Here is a 19,010-nt window from a genome sequence, read left to right on the forward strand (position 1 = left end):
TGCTCAACTTACCATTTGATTTTAAGATACTGTTGATCTTCATATCTAGTCTGGATGAAGCAATAACCGAAGAAGGCTTTGTTTGGAATAGAATTGATTCAATTATNGATGAAGTCAGTTCAAGCTCATCATTGGATGAAGAGATCAAGCGAAAGTCTTCGAATACCAATAGATTCTTGTTGGCAATGTCTAATACACAAGCGCCCAACTTGTTTTCTTTGATATCAATTGACAAGATAGTGCTTGAAGTGAAAGAAATAAAGGAGTCGTCCTCTTCATTGTTGTTTTCATCAACTGCATCATGGTCTGAATTATCTTCTTGGTTGTATTTAACTGACTCTCCATTGAACTGAGCTTTAGCTGTGTTTGGGTGGTTTGTTTCTTCCATGGCTATTTTCTGCTGATGGTGAAGAAATGATTTATAACTGGAAATCGGAAATTGTCTTTATACACAGGAAAGCTGTAGGAGTGCTGTGCATGTGCATGCGTTGTGCGTTAGTTTTCTAACATGAATGGTTTCTTCTGGGTTTGAGAAATTTATGAAATTGGTTTTCAATATTTAACTATCTTATTTTTACTATTTTATTGAGTTTTTTCTTAGTTGTAAATATTTAAATAAAGATATTTTTCAAATTTGGAAACTTCTATCAAAAAAATAGTTTCAATGCAAAACACTTACTCACTTAAAAAATTTGAAATAATTAATTTTTATTACAAGAGTATGTGGTCTTTAATTTCCAAATCATTTCAATCGCTTACTTCTTTGTGTGTTTGATGTGTTAATTTATAGTTTCAAATACTAGATTGTTATTTTTTAATGGTTAGAAGTTATTTTTTTTTTATCAATACTCTTGTATCGGTAAAAAAATAAATCTATTCAAACCAAAATTGACTTTTTACAATTTCTTTATTCTAAACCTTTGCAATTGAACAAATAAAGCACAATTTTTTTTTAAGTATAATGAGAAGAGCTGAGATTTGGCAGTTTCAATTAAGATTCAATTGTTTTGAGTGTCGAGAGATAGTTATAACTTTGATAATTTTAACTTGTTTTTAATCATTAAACCTTTTTCATTTTCGATTGTTTTAATTCAAATTGTGCCTACAAAAATCAATCAGAAATATTTTATAGATAAAATATGAATATTAATAAATTTGAATTTAGTGTTTTTTAAATTAATTCTAAATAATACCGAGAATGAACTTTATTTGAAATAAAGTAACAAAGAAAAACGATTTTTTACAATATTTTTTATGAAATTTTTATGAAGTTCACCAACCAAATATAATTAATATAGTCATGAAATTGAGATATTGAAATAAAATCGTCTGAGAATATTTTCGGTAGATATTATCAAATTATTTTGAAAGTGATAATGGTTTTGTTTCAGCTGGAAAACCACCAGAATATTTGGTAGCTCTGGCTTCAGTCAAACCACGACGTGTAGCTTCAGCTTTCAAATCTTGCTTAAGAACTGAACGAAGAGTTTCAGCAGAAATAGCAAGATATTTGTTAAATCTAATATATTGATAGTTAGTAATTGCTTTGCAAAAAATTCAGCAAACAAATAATCCCCACATACGAGAAACCAGCTTTTTTCCAAGAAGACATTTTGATGTGTTTGAATGATTCTTTATGATACCTAAGATACTTTCAGTAATATGAGAATATTCTACAGGATCTGTTTAACTCCAACCCTCTGATATTTCTATCACTTGAAAGGAACTGGAGCAGACCAATCAAAAGCCATGGAATAAGATCATGTGATCATTTGTGGATTAGATACGGATGGTTTATCCGTTGTCATGTTTCCGTGAGCGGAAATAACTGAATTTTGAGACCTTTCTTCTGGGTCTACTTTCTCTTTTTTTTCAGTTCTGGGAAATTTTTTTATTGAGTTTGTTTTTGAGATTATTCAATTTGAATTCAATTGTAATTTCGTATTTTGTCATTGGTGCTTGCTGTCTGCTTTTATTGGTTAATAATGTCAAAATCAAGCTATAGAAGGAATTATTTGAAAAAGTACCAAACAGAAGTCAAACCTGGAGAGAAATTGGTTTCTAGAGATCATTATTTTCATCTTGCAAGCGACATTGAGACTGAAAGAATTAAAGCTGCGATAAACTTGATCAACGAGTTGAGAGAAATCAACGAAGAAGAGGAATGGAATTATGCTCAAAAACGATTAATTAAAGGTTTGAATTCCTCTCGACTTTCTGCAAGAATTGGATTTTCAACTGTTTTAACTGAGTTTTTAAATTTAAGATATAATGATAATAAAATTGACTGTGAAACGTTTTTAAATATATTGTTGCAAAGCACAAACCACGCAAATGCCAGAAAAGGGAAAGAGTTAAGACCACTTTTGTTTGGAAGATTATTTGGCTTGAAGTCTCTATGCAATTCGAAGTTATTTTTTGAGAAGAGTGACACTGACAATAAAACCGAAAATAAAAGTGAATCTGAAAAAACTAACGATTCCTTGAAAAGAGCATCCTTTTCAAGACTATTAAATATAACCTTTGAGCTATCCTTATTAAAGCCTTGGTTGAGGGAACCTTGTTTTTTTACTTTATTTGAATTCTTAAAGAAATTGAATGTTTCTACCAGTTTATCAAATGATTTATTGATTGAAGTTTTGAAAAAGATAAATGATTTAAAATTAACCTTTTCTTTAGAAGGTTTATCATTTTATTTATTGATTCCTGATAATCAAAAATCAAAAATTTTGCCAAGTTTAACATTTACAAATGGTTGGAAATCTAATGATCCTCTATTAAAATCAAACACATCTTTATTAGTTAGAACTTTGAAGGATAATGATGTCATATTTCCTGAAAATGAAAATGATGATGATGGTGATGAAGATGAACAGGATGAGAAACATTCTAATAAATCTAAAAATAACAACAATAACCAAACTAAAAAGCAAATAAAACCTCAAAACAAAGGTACCTGGTCTCCAAGGCTACATTATTCATGGCCCATTTTGTCTCAGAAAATCATTGAAAAAGAAATAGATAGTACTTCTTCAATTAGTGACGATAATAAGGACATTAAAAGCACTATTGAAATTACAACTGAAAACGTTACTAATAAAAAAAGGAAAAAATATTATAAAGAAGATTCCAAAAAGAAATTAAAAATTGCTGCTAGTAACAATAATAACTATATTCATATTAAAGAATTTTGGCAAGATATTGTGGACCCATCTTTTTTTTCAAATGACCCTTCATCTGAAAGAAAGTTTACGGGATTTAGGATTTTCAAGTTGTTTTTGCTTCAATTGTTTCAATTATCTAAAAACTCAAACAACCTGAAAGCTATAAATTCATTTTTCAATTATTTATTTACTCCTCATCTTTTAAGAACACTCATAAATCAGTCCAATAATACCAAGAGCCATCTTAATAAATTAGTTAGAAATGAAATTCTTCACGATCTTATTATAAAAGAAATTTCTTTTCAAAATCCAAAATTATCACTAGTTTTCATTCATAATTTAGCCTTCTCAAAACATGGAAGTTTTATTTTTGATAGATTGACCAAATCTACAACTATAGATAATTTAACAAATAACGTAATATCATTGGGAGATTCCAATGATATCAAAAAATTACTAGAGTTTTATCTCGATGTTTTAAATAACCCTCTAATTCATTTGAATTTACAAGAAGAAAAGTCAATTAACAATAAGATAAAACAAGATAAAATCCAGGATAAAAATAAAAATAAATTAAAAAAAGAAATTTTAGATTCAGATGAAGAAATGGAAGATGCTAAATCTGAATCAGATAATAAAATAACAACCAAAACACAAGAGGCTAAGATAATTAACCAAAAACAAAGATGGGCTATCGATAGAATTGTTAGTTTGATCAAATTATATAAGTCAATTCATTTGGATACATTTTCACATGATGCACATGGATGGATTGACTCAATTTTAAAAAATTTTCTTAGTCACTCTCAGTTAAAACCAACAAATGAAAATTTGCAAAAATTTTACACAGAGCCAAATTCAAAGCTTATTGCTGAAAAGTTAAATTCCATTTTATCTGAAGTGATGAGCAGTGAAAGAGTTGATAACATTACTTGGTCTTACAAAACTTTGAAATTGTTAATTGAACTTGAAGACAAAGAAATTAAAAATAAAAACAATAGTGAGTTTAAATTAAGAATAGCGTTAGACGATAAATTAAATAATGTGATCAATCTGAATTTAAAAACTTTGAAAAAAATCAATCAAAATAGGTTAAATTTAATATCTTCAAAATCCAAATCCAAATCCAAAAACCATCCTCAACTCAAACAACTTTATTCCTTTGAATTGCTTTATTCAATGGTTATACTTCAACTACGTTTAGGAATCGATGAAGATATTGCTGATTCTATTGCTGTTTTAGAGGAAATTACTACCATTTATAAGAACCTAAAAATAAATGGAAACGAAGACTTATATGATGATAATAGTAAGGAAAGTGATATTGAAACTAAAAATGATGAACAATCACACAATTTGGACACTTTGATTGAAATACTTTTATCTTTTATAAGCAAGAAAAGCTCTGTGTTAAAATCTATTACATTTGTAATTTGGACCAACTTTCTTAATGATATTAGTTATAAAAATTTGGAAAGTTTGACATCTATTTTACTAACTAAGGAAAATTTAGAAGGTCAAAAAAGTTTGTTTGATGAACAGTCTGATAACGAATCACCATCTGATAATGAAACCAACATTGAGGATGAAATAACTATAGAAGATGAAAAAGATACCATAAAAATTTCCACAAATAATAACAAAGACAATGAAGAAGATCAAGAAGGCATCGATGATGTTGAAGATGATGAAGAAGAAAATGATGAATATGAGGATTCCTCTGATGATGCTTTGATTGAAGAAGTTGAAAAAAAGACCACTATCGCTCTTGCTGAAGTTTTAGGTGTACCCCAAGAAGGTGGAGAGATTAAATTCGACGAAAACGATAGTTCTTACATTTCTAGTATGGAAGAAGAGGATTCAGATGATGGAATGGATGATGATCAAATGATGGCTATTGATGATCAGCTTTCTAAAATATTCAAGCAAAGAAAAGATGCTATCAATGAATTCAAAGGTAAAGGTGGAAATCAGAGGAAAAAGGATGCTTCAGAAGCAAGAGAAAACATGGTTCTTTTCAAACTGAGAATTTTGGAATTACTAAAGATATTTATTCAAAACAATAGTAAATCTAGAAATTCATACTTGGCTCTATCATTAATAATTCCATTAATTAAGTTGATTGGGCTAACAACAAACGAGTCAATCAGAATCAAATCCCATGCTTTAATTAAAAGCTTATGCAAGTTTCAATTTTCTCTTTCCAATAAGTTTTTGAAAGACCACAAAGAAATTTCTTTAGACTCTCAAAACAACTCCAACTTTATTGTTAATGAAGGCAAACTTCTTAAAATACTAGAAGAAATCCAAAATATTGCATTAACTTCAAAAAATAGTCTTCAAAGTAGCAGTTGCAATCAGACTTCTACGTTGATTTCAAAATTATTAATCAATTATGATGCAGAAAACAATTTGAAAAAGGTGGTTGTGGTTTATGAAAATACCTTATTAAACTGGTTCAGCAGCAAAAATAGTAAAGTTCAATCAAGAATGTTTATTGATTTTGTGAATTGGCTAGATAGCATGAGGCAAAAAGCTTAAGATCATATAATTGATTTAACCACTAAAAACTTACATGTTTTGCTACTTGTTATTTGTAGATTTTGCATACCCTGTTTATTTTCTTTCTCGTTCTTTCTATTTGAATTAATAAATATTTGAATCAATTTGTTTTAATTTTGAAATGCATTTATTGATTCTTGTCTTTTCTTGATTACTTTAGTCATTTGGGTCTATTATTGTAAATGGGAATGTTGGAAAAGCTGATATTCTTTTCTTTTGAGTAAAAATTATGTTTATAAATAATAGTAAAACAAAAGTAACCAAGCTCCCTAAAAACTGAGCATGTAAGATTGTTTTAATCATGCAAAAACATGAATATTATTAAAAATAATCAACACGCAATTAATTGTAAAAGTGGTTTTAATATCAATGCCTTTAAAAATAATAATTAGATAGATGCCAAAAAAAAGTACTAAAAAAACAACTAGTATTATGGTCCTAATCCATATTAAGAAAAAAGATAAAACACAATGAAAAAAATAGAAAACAAATTCAGAAATATAAATACAAAATTATAAATACAGCTTTCAAGAAAAAAAAAATTAAAAAATTAAAAAAATAAAAAATAGCAAAAAGAAAAATAAAGTACTGAAAAATAATATACGATTAAATATAAACAATAAAAAAAAATATTAAGCTAAAGAAGGGCAAATATATAAAAACAGTTAAAAAAAAACAACTTAAAAAAATAGAGGAGGAAAAAAAAATCAAAAAAAACAAACAAAAAAGGTTAACTTTCCCCAAAAAAAAGTAAAATAAAAAAAATCAAGCACACTAACTAAAGCCACAAGTTATAATTTTTTAAAAAAATAATCAATAGCAAAAGAAAGAAAAAATATTAAAAGCATTAATATTATTTGAAATATTTGAATTTCTAAAAAAAAACAGCAAAAAAAAGAAAAAAACATTCCTTATTAAGACTAACGTTTTCATCATTTAATTGAAAACATAAATTAGTAAGATGTTGAAAAATAAAGTAGAAATGTTATTGGAAAAAAAAACCTTTTTTTCCAACTTTTTCTTTTTTAATTTTGAAAAAATATAAACATGTTTAGGCAAAAAATAATTATACAGAAGATTATTCCAGTAAATATTTTTTGATATTGATATGAGTTTTAGTAAAACTAGGAAGCAGGTGCACCTTGGGTACTAATTGAACCTCGGTTACTATTGCCGTTACTTGAAACATGATTATTATTATGGGAGCTATTGGAGTTATTATTATTATTATTGTTATTGTTGTTGTTATTATGGTTTTGTCTTTTAGCAATTTCAATTCTATTGTTAATGTAATAAATAGCAGTTTGAATTGAAGGATAGTTACCAGTTAGAATAATCTTTCTCTCAGTAGGATTCTTTAAATCTGGATCGCTAATTTTAATTTGAGCACCAGATTTATCTCTAATTTCTCTAATATTTTTACCACCTTTACCAATGATTGAGCCGACATGATCATTTGGTATCAAAATTTCTTGTGTTTGAGCTATACCAATTGACATTGCATTTGCAGCGGCAGCGGCAGCAGGATTTGAGCCAAATGCACCAGGGTTAAAAGAGTTTGGGTTTGAGGAGTTGACAAAATTGATATTAGCAGGTTTGTTTGGGTTAAAAGAGGAGTAGGGTTTTATGTTTCTATTGTTTATATTAGAGCTATTTTGATTTTGAGTAGTGTTATTACCATTTGCTTGATTATGGTTGTGAGAGTTGTTATTGTGAGGTAATCTGATATTGCTTGAAGGATTCAAGTAGCCCATTGGGTTCATTGAATTCATCATGCCCATCGTGCCCATCATTGGGTTTAAATTTGATAGTAAATTGAAGTTGTTTGGGTTATTATTTGAATGATTTGAATTGTTTAAGGGGTTATTTTGAGATGGGTTATTTAAATTCAAGGGATTGTTTAATTGATTCAAAGGAATATTCAATTGATTCATAGGGTTGAAACCCACTGAGCCACCGCCTGGTTGATATTGCACAGTTCTTTGTTTGTGAAAAAGTTTTTTGTTTTCATAAATACATTGAGCAACAAAATAAGTGGCGATATGGATTGCATCAGCAACACCAATAACGCTTAAACAACGATCAGTTGAGAAAGGTAAAGGAGTTTCAGAGGCTTTTAACTTAGCAGCAGATTTGTCTTCGATTTCTCTAAATTTAGCACCACCTTTACCAATAACAAAACCGATAACTTGATGAGCGATTAAAAGTTTCAAGTTGAATTGCTTGGAGTCAGGAGAAGAAGGTATATCTTCTGGTTCATCAACAATGGCTCTTATTATTAAACCAAAGGCCTTTGCAACATTTTCGGCAGAACCTCTAACGTGAACAATTCTTTCTTGAACGCCTTTGAGATTTTCAGAGACATTGACTCTTGCGTTTGAATGTTCTTTGATGTGGTTTATTTTCTCACCACCTTTTCCAACTATAAGGGAGGCCTCTTTAACTAGACATAGCATTCTAAAGTGAACATAAGTTGGATCATCATCCATTTCCTTGTTGTGGTTATTATTATTAGAATGGTTTGTGTTATTGCCTTCAGTGGAGTTGTTGGAATTGTTGGTGGCATTATTAGTGGGTGTGATGGTCGAGGTAGCAGAAGTAGCAGCTGTTGTGATGGATGAGACATGGATGGTTGAATTGGAGTTGTCATTACTATCTTCGGAAGTATTTAGGTTAGTAATTTGAAGGGATTTTTTCTTATCTTTATCAGCATCGTCAGTTTTAATCATTTCAGTATCTAAAGCCATACGTTTAGTATTTGAATCAGCTTCACTTGGTGTGTCTTCACTCTTGCGCTTAAGCATTTTTGGGAATGAATTTCAATAAGATTTTTATTATATGTAGATATATTTAACAAAAAACAAAAAAGGTAAAATGAGACAATAAGGAACAGTAAATTGGGATTATAAAAAAATCAAGTGAATCTTAAATTATTATGTAAAGTAAACAATTTAATTAAAAAAGTTATAATAGTTTTGCAGTTAAATTAAATTGAATTGAGACAATTTAAAGTTTGATTCAAAGGGAATGTTTTTTTTTGTTTGACTTAAGATTTGATCTTTTCTTCTTTTTTCAATTATGGCTAGAGCAAAGATGGTGGATTATTTGTTGCCCTGGATTGGATAAAAGCAGTTACAGTCAGAAGTAAGGTCTTTGAGGAGCTGTGATTGTAATCACTGTTGGTGAATATCGCTGGAGGTGTTATGTTAGCAACACTGGAAAGGATAGGTTGGATTTGTGGTAGTGGAGGCCAGTGTGTGGTGTTGACCAGAAGGAACAGAGGATATGGAGACGAAGGCAGAGGTGTGTTTCTATGTCTTAAGAGACCTGAGGCGTTGTTTGGCTGGGAAGATCAAGATCAATAGACAGTAGATTTGTTGCCCAAACTCTTTGACTACTTTTTATTTATTTTATTGTTCTCAGCTCAGTTGGTGATGTGTGCTAAAAAGCAAAAGACACTAAGGCCCAGACCCCCGTCACATGACACGCAACAACACCGACCCCTGTTTGGAGGGGTCTGCGGCATGTTCGGGTGTTAGGGGCGCCGTTTGGACTCGGACTTTCGTTTTCGTACTCGCCTGCCGGAATCATGCAGGCTGATTGCAACCTTAACTCCGTTTCAAAGATTGCCTCACTTTCTGATCAACAAATGCTAGCTAAAATTGAAACAAAGAGCCTTTTGTTACTGAGTTATTTGCAGAGGTTTTGTAAACAGAAACAGTAGCACGAAATAGTAGCACAAAACAGATAGTGATGTGCTGTTTTTTTTTCTTTTTAAATGACTTTGGAATGATTTCAAATCTTTTTACAAAGGGGATGACGTTCTATCGGTAAATGACTTGGGTTTTTATTTGCTGATATATAAGGAAATACGGCAATTCGGCTTTTGATTTGAGACTTAAAAACCCTAAACGGGCTTGATTTGGTCATTGCACTGAAATTCATTTCAAGCCCCGAGCCTTAAGGTCTTCTCAAAAACTCTATATAAGGAGTGTTTTTCTTTTTTTTTTTTTTCAGATCAATTTCCTGAATCACTCAGTCTGCTGAACTTTTATTTTACTATTTCTATTGCACATCTAGCAATATCTGTTTAAATCTGAAATTTTGCTGCTTATAAATTATGACTGTTCAAGTTTTCAAAGATAATCTATCTTCACTATCAAATTCCGAATTAAAAAATGTGGTTCTGATTTGTATGAACATCTTAGAAGATCGTGCATCATCAAAAGACCAAACACAACATTCTTTCAAGAAAAACAGCCAAGGCCCTTCTGCTGAAACCAAAACCAAATCAAATGCAAACCAAGATGTGAATCAAAATGAAAAAGAAAATACTGAATCTATTGAACAGGAATTTGAATATTTGGACCATCCAGTGCAATCACCATCTGTTACTCCTCAAATTATTTCAGAAAAAAAGGATCAAGAATACTCATCATTATCCTCTACATCATCTTTGTCATCTTCATCATCACCTATTCCTGTTTTGCCATCAGATGAAAACCAGAAGCCAAATAAAAACTTGATACATAATAATCCCTCATCTGTTAATATAATCTCTATCGATTTTTCTTTGCTAAATTCTGTTCAAGAATCAGCTCTTGATTTAAAATTAAAATGTGATAAGCTAATAAATAACATAGAAAAAGAATCATTCGACACAAATGAAAATGAAAATGAAAATGAAAATGAAAATATAAAAAACATCAAAAGCATAGATGAAATCAAAACAAGCAAAGACGCTAATGTAATTTATTTTCATTCTGATTTTGATCCCCGTTCTCATCCTTGTACTCATTCTTATCCTTGTACTTATTCTTATCCTCATCATCACCGTTTTTCTCATCGTTTCTCTAATCTATCTCAGTTTCCACATCAATTTCCATCTCCACCCCCTCCAGCACCATTTCCACCACCACATGATGATAATCATCATCATCATGGTCATAAATCAAATCTATTTATTCCACCTCCACCACCTCCACCACCTCCACCCTTCTTTAATTGTCCATTTTCAAGAGATCTATTTTCTAATGGGGCTACTTTTAACAAAGATTTTTTGAATGATGAGAAACTGAACAATGATGATACAGAAGGCAATTACAAATGGTCTTTTCCATTTTCAGGCCCAGGCCCAAATCCAGATTCATATCGATATAGATCACCATGTGGTCATTGTCATAATCATCATCCTTCCAAGAAACATCAAAAAAGCCGTCATTGATTTATAATATTGTTAATAATTGGAAACAAAAGTGAAGTACAATTTGAGATTATAAAAAGCTTTATCTTTTTTTTTTAAATAATATTTTAACTCTGATTTTTTGGTCTATTTTTTCTGATTTATTTACAATATATTTATCAAATACCCTTTTAAACTATCCTCTAATTTTCAATTAATACTACGTCAATTTTTTTTTCCTTTTTGTCAAAGTAGACACTTCCGCTACCAGCTATTCAATTTTACTCAAACCATACCTATTTTTTTCTAATGTAATCGCCCTATAACATCAATCCTTTGATGTTTCAATAGAAAAACTGTTATCATCAGTAGAAGCCCAATTGTAGGTGAGTGTTAAAAATACCGAAAAAACATGAACACAGTCCATATAAACACCGCAGGATGCAGAAACAACACAATAGATCAAAACAAGCAAATGAAATGCCGTCGGGGAATTAACAGCGTCTAATTACGGCAGCTCCTAATGCTGAATCTGCAGCAAGGATTGGCTTGCAATATTAGCTTTGGTTTTGCATACAAAATAATACTCCGCTGCAGCTTCCAAAGATACAAAGATGCCGAAATTTAAAGTACCTGATTTTATTGTCGTTACCATCATAGGGACTCTTTGACCTGAGGCATTTGAAGGGTTGTGTTTTTGTGCAAATTCCTAATTTTTTTTTCTTCCGAATTTAGTTGTGGGTTTACTGTTTTAAAAATCATAGCACTACCGATGGTAATAGAAACAAAAAAAGTAAAAGCAAAATCACTATAAAATGGAATTTTGCATGCTCATAGGACTCAAATTGGTTTTAAAACAATCCTTTTGCTTGCTCATGTTCTTTAAAATATAAGTTTTGAAAAAAAGATAGAAAAAATTTAATTCAGAAAAATAATCCAATTAGCCAAAATAATTCGACTAATTTATCTAATTATTATTTTTTTATTTGTCCTGATTTAAATAATTGACACTCTCCTTAATCCTCTTTCTTTGCTAATCACCAGAATTACTCAATTTCACCAGACCACCCAGTACAACCACTCTAAACAGCTTAAATAGCACTAGGGCACACACTAGTAGTTCAGTTAATCAAATCACTATATAATAACACTAATAATATTTATAATAACTTGAATCCATTTTTTTCATCAGTAGTACTACTTCCAAACTGCATTTTTTACCTTAATTTTGAAGGCAATTGACTATAGGTGCTCTTTTCGAATCTTCACCTTCATACCCATATGATCTTTGTCGAAATTACCATGCTCCAACAAACATAAAAGCATAGGAAAATTAATAAAAAAATCAATCGGTAAGTTTTGGTGTTTATTAAAAACAAAATTTCAATTTGACATATTAATTTGTTCTGGGAATTATAATATTTTTTCTATATATATGTTTTTTTATGCTAAAACGGGCGTTGTTTTTCTATTTAGAAATATCTATAGCTGGAATTATTTAAAATTTGTTTACGTTTGTTACTAGTAGAGCAAAGAAATTGAGTAGGCTTTGTATAACCTTTTTTTTCAGTAAATTATAAGCTAAATTCTCTTTATCCATTTCTCTTATAGCAGCTATTTTCCATATTTTTTTTAATTCATAATTTTCAAGCCTTTCCAAAACAGTATACATGTATGTATATGCATATCACCACATAATACGGTTGTTGACTGCTAAATTATGCTATTATTTGCACCCGCAAAGCTGGACCTGAACGCTTTTCCACAAATGTCGTAAAATAAACAAACAGTGTTAAAAGGTAAAAATCTTGATATAAATAACCTATAACCATATAATTATAAATGCACCTAAGGATTAAATAACAAGATACAAGATAATTGCATACAATAGGTTTTAATATTTACAAGGAAATATCCAATAACAAGGATTTTTATTACCAATTAGTATTTAAAGATCATGTCCCTAATTCCATTAAATAATCAGAAAAGAAGAAAAATATCAAACGATAAAAAATTAGGCAGAAGAGTCAGTGGTGCTTTGATATTTAGACAGCAGTTAACTCAAGTTGATGACACCAGCAAAAACTCCAATGATCTAAGCAATATATTAACCACTACAATCATTAATACAACCACCAACCGAAACAATCAATTTTTAGATGATGATGACGATGATGATGACGATCAATTATTAATGGATCACGAAAATTTCGAAGAATGGATTCGAATGACAACAGATAACAAGATCAATATAATTAACTCTTGGAATGTTAAATTAATTGACTATTTTCATGATTTAAGAGTTCTAAAAGATGATAAAAATAATATAAACTTTCAAAAGGCCTCTACAACCTTAGATGGGTGTATGAAAGTTTACTCATCAAGAGTTGATTCAGTAGCAACAGAAACAGGAAAATTATTAACAGGTTTGGGAACTAAGAGCAAAAACAGTAAAGCTGATGGAAATGGTGATCAAAATGATGATGGAGATCCTAATAACAAATTGAGCAATGATCAAGATATTAATGAATTTTTTCCTGATGAAAACAATTCTAAAAAAAAAGAAAGAAAGAATAGAAATAGATTTCTTGAAACAACTTTAGTCAAAGATTTTGATGAATTAAAAATAAAAAAATTAGAACAAGAGTTTCAAATTGATCCACTCTTCAAAAAAGCCTTGTCTGAATTTGACGAGGGTGGTGCAAAATCCTTATTGTTAAACAATTTAGATATTAATAAAGAAGGAAGAGTGGTATTTGATACTGGAAGTCAGAATAATGAAATAATTATAAAAGATTATGATGATAATGGTGATCAAAGCATACACCCAACCGAAATTGGGCAACTACAATCAGAATTGGATGAGGAAAAAAATGACAAAATCTTGCCAGAAAAATCAGAGATCAATATTTTAAATTTTTCAACAATTGATTTTTCTTTTTTTAAAAAGATTTTGTACAGAAATAATAAAGAATTAGAAAATTTATCTGTTTGCAAAAAGATTTCTCAAATTGAAGAAATCTCTAATAATGTGGGAAAGTCAAAAAATTTAATTGACAATTTACTAACCATCGAAGAATCTTTTGTTTTTTATGGTGATCAGAGCGATGAAAATCCTTTTCCATTTGAAGATTCAAAATTTTTGGAAGCTAATGATATCACTGAAAACAATTTTAGTAATGGAAATAAAAACGTACTAAATTCTGATGAACAACATATTGATAATAACATAGATTTTTTTCCCAACGACGATATGGATATGCCTGCCTTTGAAGACATTAATAATAATTTTAATGACGAGGATGATGATAATGATGAGGATGACAATGACCACCAAGAACAAAATGATTCCTTAGATCAAATTGGAGCTCTCAGTAACAAAGCTGCCGCCGTTTTAAATACTTTAATTGATAATGAAATAAATGATGATGATAATTTTGATATAGAAGATCCAAATTCATCAAAAAGAATACTTGATGTAAATATAATGGCCTATTTTGACAATCAGGGAAATAAAAATTGGGCAGGTCCTTTATACACCAGAAACACACACTGGAAGATTAATGCATTCAAGAAAAATACTTTGGGAATTCCAAGTAATAGTAATGAAATTGAAACTAAAAATGATAGTAATGAAAGTTTTTCAAAAGGGATAAATAAAAAAAAAAACAAATTAGAATTTACGATTGATTTTTTTTCAGACGATATTGATGAAGAGATTTTATTCAAGTCGTCTAAAACATCGATTGATTTACCTGCAAAACAAAGAATAAGTAAAGACAATAATTTATTGCCAAAAGATCTTTATTTTTCGTCAAGTAGATTGATTCATTTTTTCTTAAAACCTGATGATAATTTAGCAATATATGTTCATAAGGGTATTAAAAAAGATACTCAGACTGATAATTACATAGAAGAGCCTAAAGCTGAACCAGATAATGGAATTGTTCATGATCATGCTGATGAAAAGTTTTTCGCAAATGCCTATGAAGATGCTGAAAATGAAAAAAATGAAAAAGACAACTTTTATCAAGATGATATTCCGATTGATGCAGGAGCAGATGTTTTTGATGATGATTTTGGTGATGCTTATGGTATGGATGTTAGCCAGGTAATTCAAAGAGACTCAATTAGTCCTAGTGAAAATTTTGGCTCTAATTCTTCTAGCAGAAGAAGAGGAGGCGATACTGTTAGTTATTCTAAAATTGCCAAAAGAGTTGATGTCAAAATGCTTAAAGACAACCTATGGAGTGCTTTTAATACAGTAAAAAAGGAAAAAGAAAAGATATCATCACATAGACACAGTGAAGAGAATCAAAAAGAGAATCAAAAAGAGAATCAAGAAGAAGATAAAACCGAAACTGAAGAGCAAGTCAATGGCTCAAAACTGCCACTCGAGGTTGATAATGATATCAAGTTTAGTGATATCGTTAAAAATACAAGCGATATGTACTCTTTGGAAGAAAGACGAGATTTGAGTACCAGTTATTTTTTTATTTGTGTTCTTCATTTAGCAAATGAAAATGGATTGACAATCGAAGGTGATGTTAACTATTCTGATTTTAGAATAAAAGGGATGACATGATTTTGTTTATTGAATGTTCTATTTAGAGTTTCTTGAGTTGTATTGTTTTTTATGATTAGTTTTTTTGGATCGTTTTTTGTACTTTTTAAAATACCCATTATTTTTTATTTTTAAATTTTTAATAAAAAGCAAAAATATAAATTATGTTTATGTACAGTGAAGGCAAACTATAAATATTTTGAAGAGAGAGTATATTGAATATGCACTAAAAAATTAAGTAAAAAGTAAAATTAAAAAAAAATAAGTTAATAATTAAACTGTTATGATAAATATCATAAAAAAATATTAATATTTGACATAGAATATATGGGTATGTAGTTTGAATCTTTTAATAGGCTTGTGTAATTTGATTTCAAGTTTTAATGCTAATTTCACAACTTTTCTTCAAAAAATAACTGGAATATGAAAAAATAAGATAAAATAAAATAAAAAAACACAAGCAAAATTCAATAAAAAATAGAGATTTAAAATTGACTCTTTTGTTTTTTTGTGGAATATAAAAATAGAAATAAAACACAAACAAAACCATAAATATAAAAGTAACAAATCAATTTGTAAAAAAATAGTACATGAAAAAAAAAAAAAATTTTAAAAATTGCATTGTAATTTCCTTCTATTTTTTTTTGTTTGATTTTTAATTTTTTCCAATTTTAATTTCTTTTTAATTTTTTTTACTTTTGTTATTTATTTATTTAAATAATAATAAAGAAAATCAAGCCTGCGGTTCCATTACTGGAAAGGGAGGTTTATTTGAAGTTTCTTTATATTTTTTATCGCGTTCATCGCTTCCTTTAATAACAGTATTTGATACCAATTTGTCCTTCTCAATTATTTCACCTTTAACGACTTTTTCGATTTCATCTTTTGTCAAAGTTTCATATTCCATTAAACCATTTGCTAATCTAGTTAATTCTAGTTTTCTATCATTCAATAATTTTCTTGTTCTTTCTTCACTCTCTTTTAATAATCTAACAACTTCTTGATCGGCATTATCTCTAATTTTTGAAGACCAAGAATCCCATTCATCAGATAATTTGACAGGACCTACTTTATCAGACATACCGTATTGGGTTACCATTGCTCTTGCAACGCCGGTTGCGTTACTTAAATCTGAACTACAACCAGTGCTGACGTTTTCTGGAGTATAAATAATTTCTTCAGCGATTTTGCCACCCATTGCAACATCTAATCTTGCGAGACATTCTTTGAAAGTCAAGTCGTGCTTATCCATTTCAGGTAGTTGAAAGGTTACACCTAGGGCTCTACCTCTTGGTAAAACGGTTGCTTTGTATAGGGAGGTTGCACCTGGGGTATATAATGCCATAATTGCATGACCAGCTTCATGAAAGGCAGTTGATCTTCTTGATGCTTCAGTTATGACCATTGTTTTCTTTGCAGCGCCCATTAAAATCTTATCTTTTGCCCATTCGAAATGGTTCATATCAACAGATAGAGCATTTTGTTGGGAAGCGTAAACAGCAGCTTGGTTGACTAGATTCATCAATTCAGCACCAGATAAGCCTGGAGTACCTCTTGCAATAATGGTTGGATCAACGTCGGAGCCAATTTCTATATTTTTCATGTGGTGAGTTAAGATTTGAGTTCTACCTCTAACATCGGGTAAATCAACGTTGACGATTTTATCAAATCTACCAGGTCTTGTTAAAGCTTTATCCAAGGATTCAGGAAAGTTTGTAGCACCGATTATAATGATACCAGAGGTTTGAGAAAAGCCATCTAATTCGACTAGTAATTGGTTCAAAGTTTGTTTTACATAGGCTTGATCCCTTGGATTTCTTTTACCACCAATTGCATCTAATTCATCAATAAAGACAATTGCAGGAGCTCTTGATCTGGCTTGAGAGAACAATTCACGAACTCTTTTAGCACCAACACCCACATATAGTTCGTCGAATTCGGAACCAGACATGAAAAAAAAGGGAACCCCAGCTTCACCAGCGGTTGCTCTAGCCAATAATGTTTTACCGGTACCAGGAGGACCAGTTAATAGAACACCCTTTGGTAATTTACCACCGAGGCCAGTGAATTTGGAGGGATCTTTTAGAAACTCTACAATTTCTTCCAATTCAGCTCTTGCTTCATCGACACCACAAACATCATCAAATTTAACGGTTGAAGTTGAGCCATCGATTGATTTATCAGTAATTTCTGAGTTTTTGAAAATGGTGCCATTCTCGACTAGCCATGAAAAGCCCTCAGTACCAGCCCAAGTTAAGAAACCGATTGGGATGATTAGTTTTAGTAGTTTTGTTAAGATGGTCCAGCCCGATTCTGTTATCACGACGTGAACAGGAAGATGTTTTGAACCAAAAGAAGAATTTAAAGGGATATTAGTATTGTTATCCAAGATGTTATTTTGAGAGCTGTTATTGTTGAGAGGGTTGTTGTTGTTGATTTGGTTTGAGGAGTTTTGTTGTAAATTATAAGAAGTGGCCAAATTATGAGCTTTAATGAAGTTACCAGTTTTCTTCAAGGCTTCTATGTATAGATTAATACACTCATTGTTTTTAGCGATTCCAGGAGTTTCGAATCTTGATATTATGACTTGGGGGTAATTTGAAGATAGTAACAATCTATAAAAATCAGCTTGGATGATTGGATTTGATAGATTTGAGTTTGCATATTGTTCTTTTGAAGCTAGTAAAGACTTTAGATTGTTGTTTAGATTATTGTTCAAGTTGTTTAAATTGTTCGAGTTTTGGTGGTTGTTGTTCAAGTTACTATTGTTGAAATTATCATTAATGTTTCTGAGTAAAGAAGTGGAAACGAAATTTCTTTTTGTTATTAAAAATTTTTGGTTTTTTCTCAATAGGATTGATGCAGTCGCAGTTGAAGCTATTGGGATGGAGGCATTTAAGAGCCAGGAAGATGTGAGAGGATTAGTGATGAATCGTTGCATGCTGAGTGGTAGAAGATGGTGGATAGTGCACAGTGAACAGTGAACAGTGTCTGGGATAGCAGAGTGAAGAGGTTAGCAGATGTATTTGGTGAAAAGAAAATAACTGGTGGTAAATAGAGGTGGAAGTGGACGAGCTGAAGAGAGTAAAGGCAATAGCCAGCTCAGGCAGTGGGCAAAAGAGGACGTAGACTCGAAGACTAGATAGTTGTAGGTGGAACAGTGCTGCTTCTGCTGTTTTTGCTTCTTCTTTTTCTGCTTCTTCTTCTTCTCCCTCCTCTGCCTCCCTTCCACGGCGGCAAAAGCACCAAAAACAGCAGCCCGGCCCGGCCAAAACCCGCCGCTGCGGAAAGACCCCGTTTTTTGTTCCACGGGACCGGTCCTGTTTATATGCGCGTGCATGCGTTTGAATGTGTGTATATGCGATACATATCGGTGGTTTTTCTCTGGAGGTCCATGGCTGTGGGTGTGGTTTTGGCAGAGCAAAAGTTTTGCTTTTTTTACCCCAGAATTTACAGCTTTATTCCTCCAGCAGCAATGAATGGACCTACAACAGTATAAATACACGAGAAAAGGAGACAAAGTTGTTCCTGTCTGCTC

General features: G+C 30.7%; 7 protein-coding genes across 7 annotated transcripts; 3 read left to right on the top strand and 4 right to left on the bottom strand.

The window, feature by feature from the left end:
- Positions 1-12: 12 nt before the first annotated feature.
- On the bottom strand, positions 13-388 carry ASCRUDRAFT_72023 (uncharacterized protein; the record flags this gene model as incomplete). The annotated part of the gene is made up of 1 exon (XM_020192015.1): positions 13-388. A coding segment is annotated over one exon (376 nt), but the record flags the coding sequence as incomplete, so codon positions are not given.
- Positions 389-1,352: 964 nt separating this feature from the next.
- Positions 1,353-1,687, bottom strand: ATP15 (F1F0 ATP synthase subunit epsilon). The gene is made up of 2 exons (XM_020193833.1): positions 1,584-1,687; positions 1,353-1,519 (listed from the first exon to the last, which is right to left on the bottom strand). Exons 1-2 carry the CDS (start codon positions 1,610-1,612, stop codon positions 1,360-1,362), a joined length of 189 nt encoding a protein of 62 aa, XP_020045233.1. The 5' UTR covers positions 1,613-1,687; the 3' UTR covers positions 1,353-1,359.
- A 298-nt stretch (positions 1,688-1,985) lies between these two features.
- POL5 (DNA-directed DNA polymerase) lies at positions 1,986-5,705 on the top strand (the record flags this gene model as incomplete). The annotated part of the gene is made up of 1 exon (XM_020195223.1): positions 1,986-5,705. The coding sequence occupies one exon, from the start codon at positions 1,986-1,988 to the stop codon at positions 5,703-5,705; it is 3,720 nt and encodes a 1,239-aa protein (XP_020045234.1).
- A 1,289-nt stretch (positions 5,706-6,994) lies between these two features.
- Positions 6,995-8,242, bottom strand: PBP2 (telomere maintenance protein PBP2; the record flags this gene model as incomplete). The annotated part of the gene is made up of 2 exons (XM_020189477.1): positions 6,995-7,209; positions 7,405-8,242. Coding segments are annotated over 2 exons (1,053 nt in total), but the record flags the coding sequence as incomplete, so codon positions are not given.
- Positions 8,243-9,570: 1,328 nt separating this feature from the next.
- ASCRUDRAFT_77370 (uncharacterized protein) lies at positions 9,571-11,136 on the top strand. Its single transcript, XM_020193834.1, has one exon. It carries the CDS (start codon positions 9,847-9,849, stop codon positions 10,948-10,950), a length of 1,104 nt encoding a protein of 367 aa, XP_020045236.1. The 5' UTR covers positions 9,571-9,846; the 3' UTR covers positions 10,951-11,136.
- Positions 11,137-12,778: 1,642 nt separating this feature from the next.
- BRN1 (condensin subunit BRN1) lies at positions 12,779-15,618 on the top strand. Its single transcript, XM_020193835.1, has one exon. It carries the CDS (start codon positions 12,866-12,868, stop codon positions 15,491-15,493), a length of 2,628 nt encoding a protein of 875 aa, XP_020045237.1. The 5' UTR covers positions 12,779-12,865; the 3' UTR covers positions 15,494-15,618.
- Positions 15,619-16,121: 503 nt separating this feature from the next.
- Positions 16,122-18,681, bottom strand: YME1 (i-AAA protease YME1). Its single transcript, XM_020193836.1, has one exon. It carries the CDS (start codon positions 18,411-18,413, stop codon positions 16,206-16,208), a length of 2,208 nt encoding a protein of 735 aa, XP_020045238.1. The 5' UTR covers positions 18,414-18,681; the 3' UTR covers positions 16,122-16,205.
- Positions 18,682-19,010: the final 329 nt, after the last annotated feature.

This window comes from Ascoidea rubescens, assembly GCF_001661345.1.
Source record: "Ascoidea rubescens DSM 1968 unplaced genomic scaffold ASCRUscaffold_14, whole genome shotgun sequence".
In the NCBI taxonomy this organism is placed as follows: Eukaryota; Fungi; Ascomycota; class Saccharomycetes; order Ascoideales; family Ascoideaceae; genus Ascoidea; species Ascoidea rubescens.

Coding starts and splice junctions, on each gene's coding strand:
- ATP15 (XM_020193833.1), bottom strand. CDS start 1,612: ATGTCTTCTTGGAAAAAAGCTGGTTTCTC. Junction 1,520..1,583: donor TGGAAAAAAGCTGGTTTCTC/GTATGTGGGGAT, acceptor TCAATATATTAG/ATTTAACAAATATCTTGCTA.
- ASCRUDRAFT_77370 (XM_020193834.1), top strand. CDS start 9,847: ATGACTGTTCAAGTTTTCAAAGATAATCTATCTTCACTATCAAATTCC.
- BRN1 (XM_020193835.1), top strand. CDS start 12,866: ATGTCCCTAATTCCATTAAATAATCAGAAAAGAAGAAAAATATCAAAC.
- YME1 (XM_020193836.1), bottom strand. CDS start 18,413: ATGCAACGATTCATCACTAATCCTCTCACATCTTCCTGGCTCTTAAAT.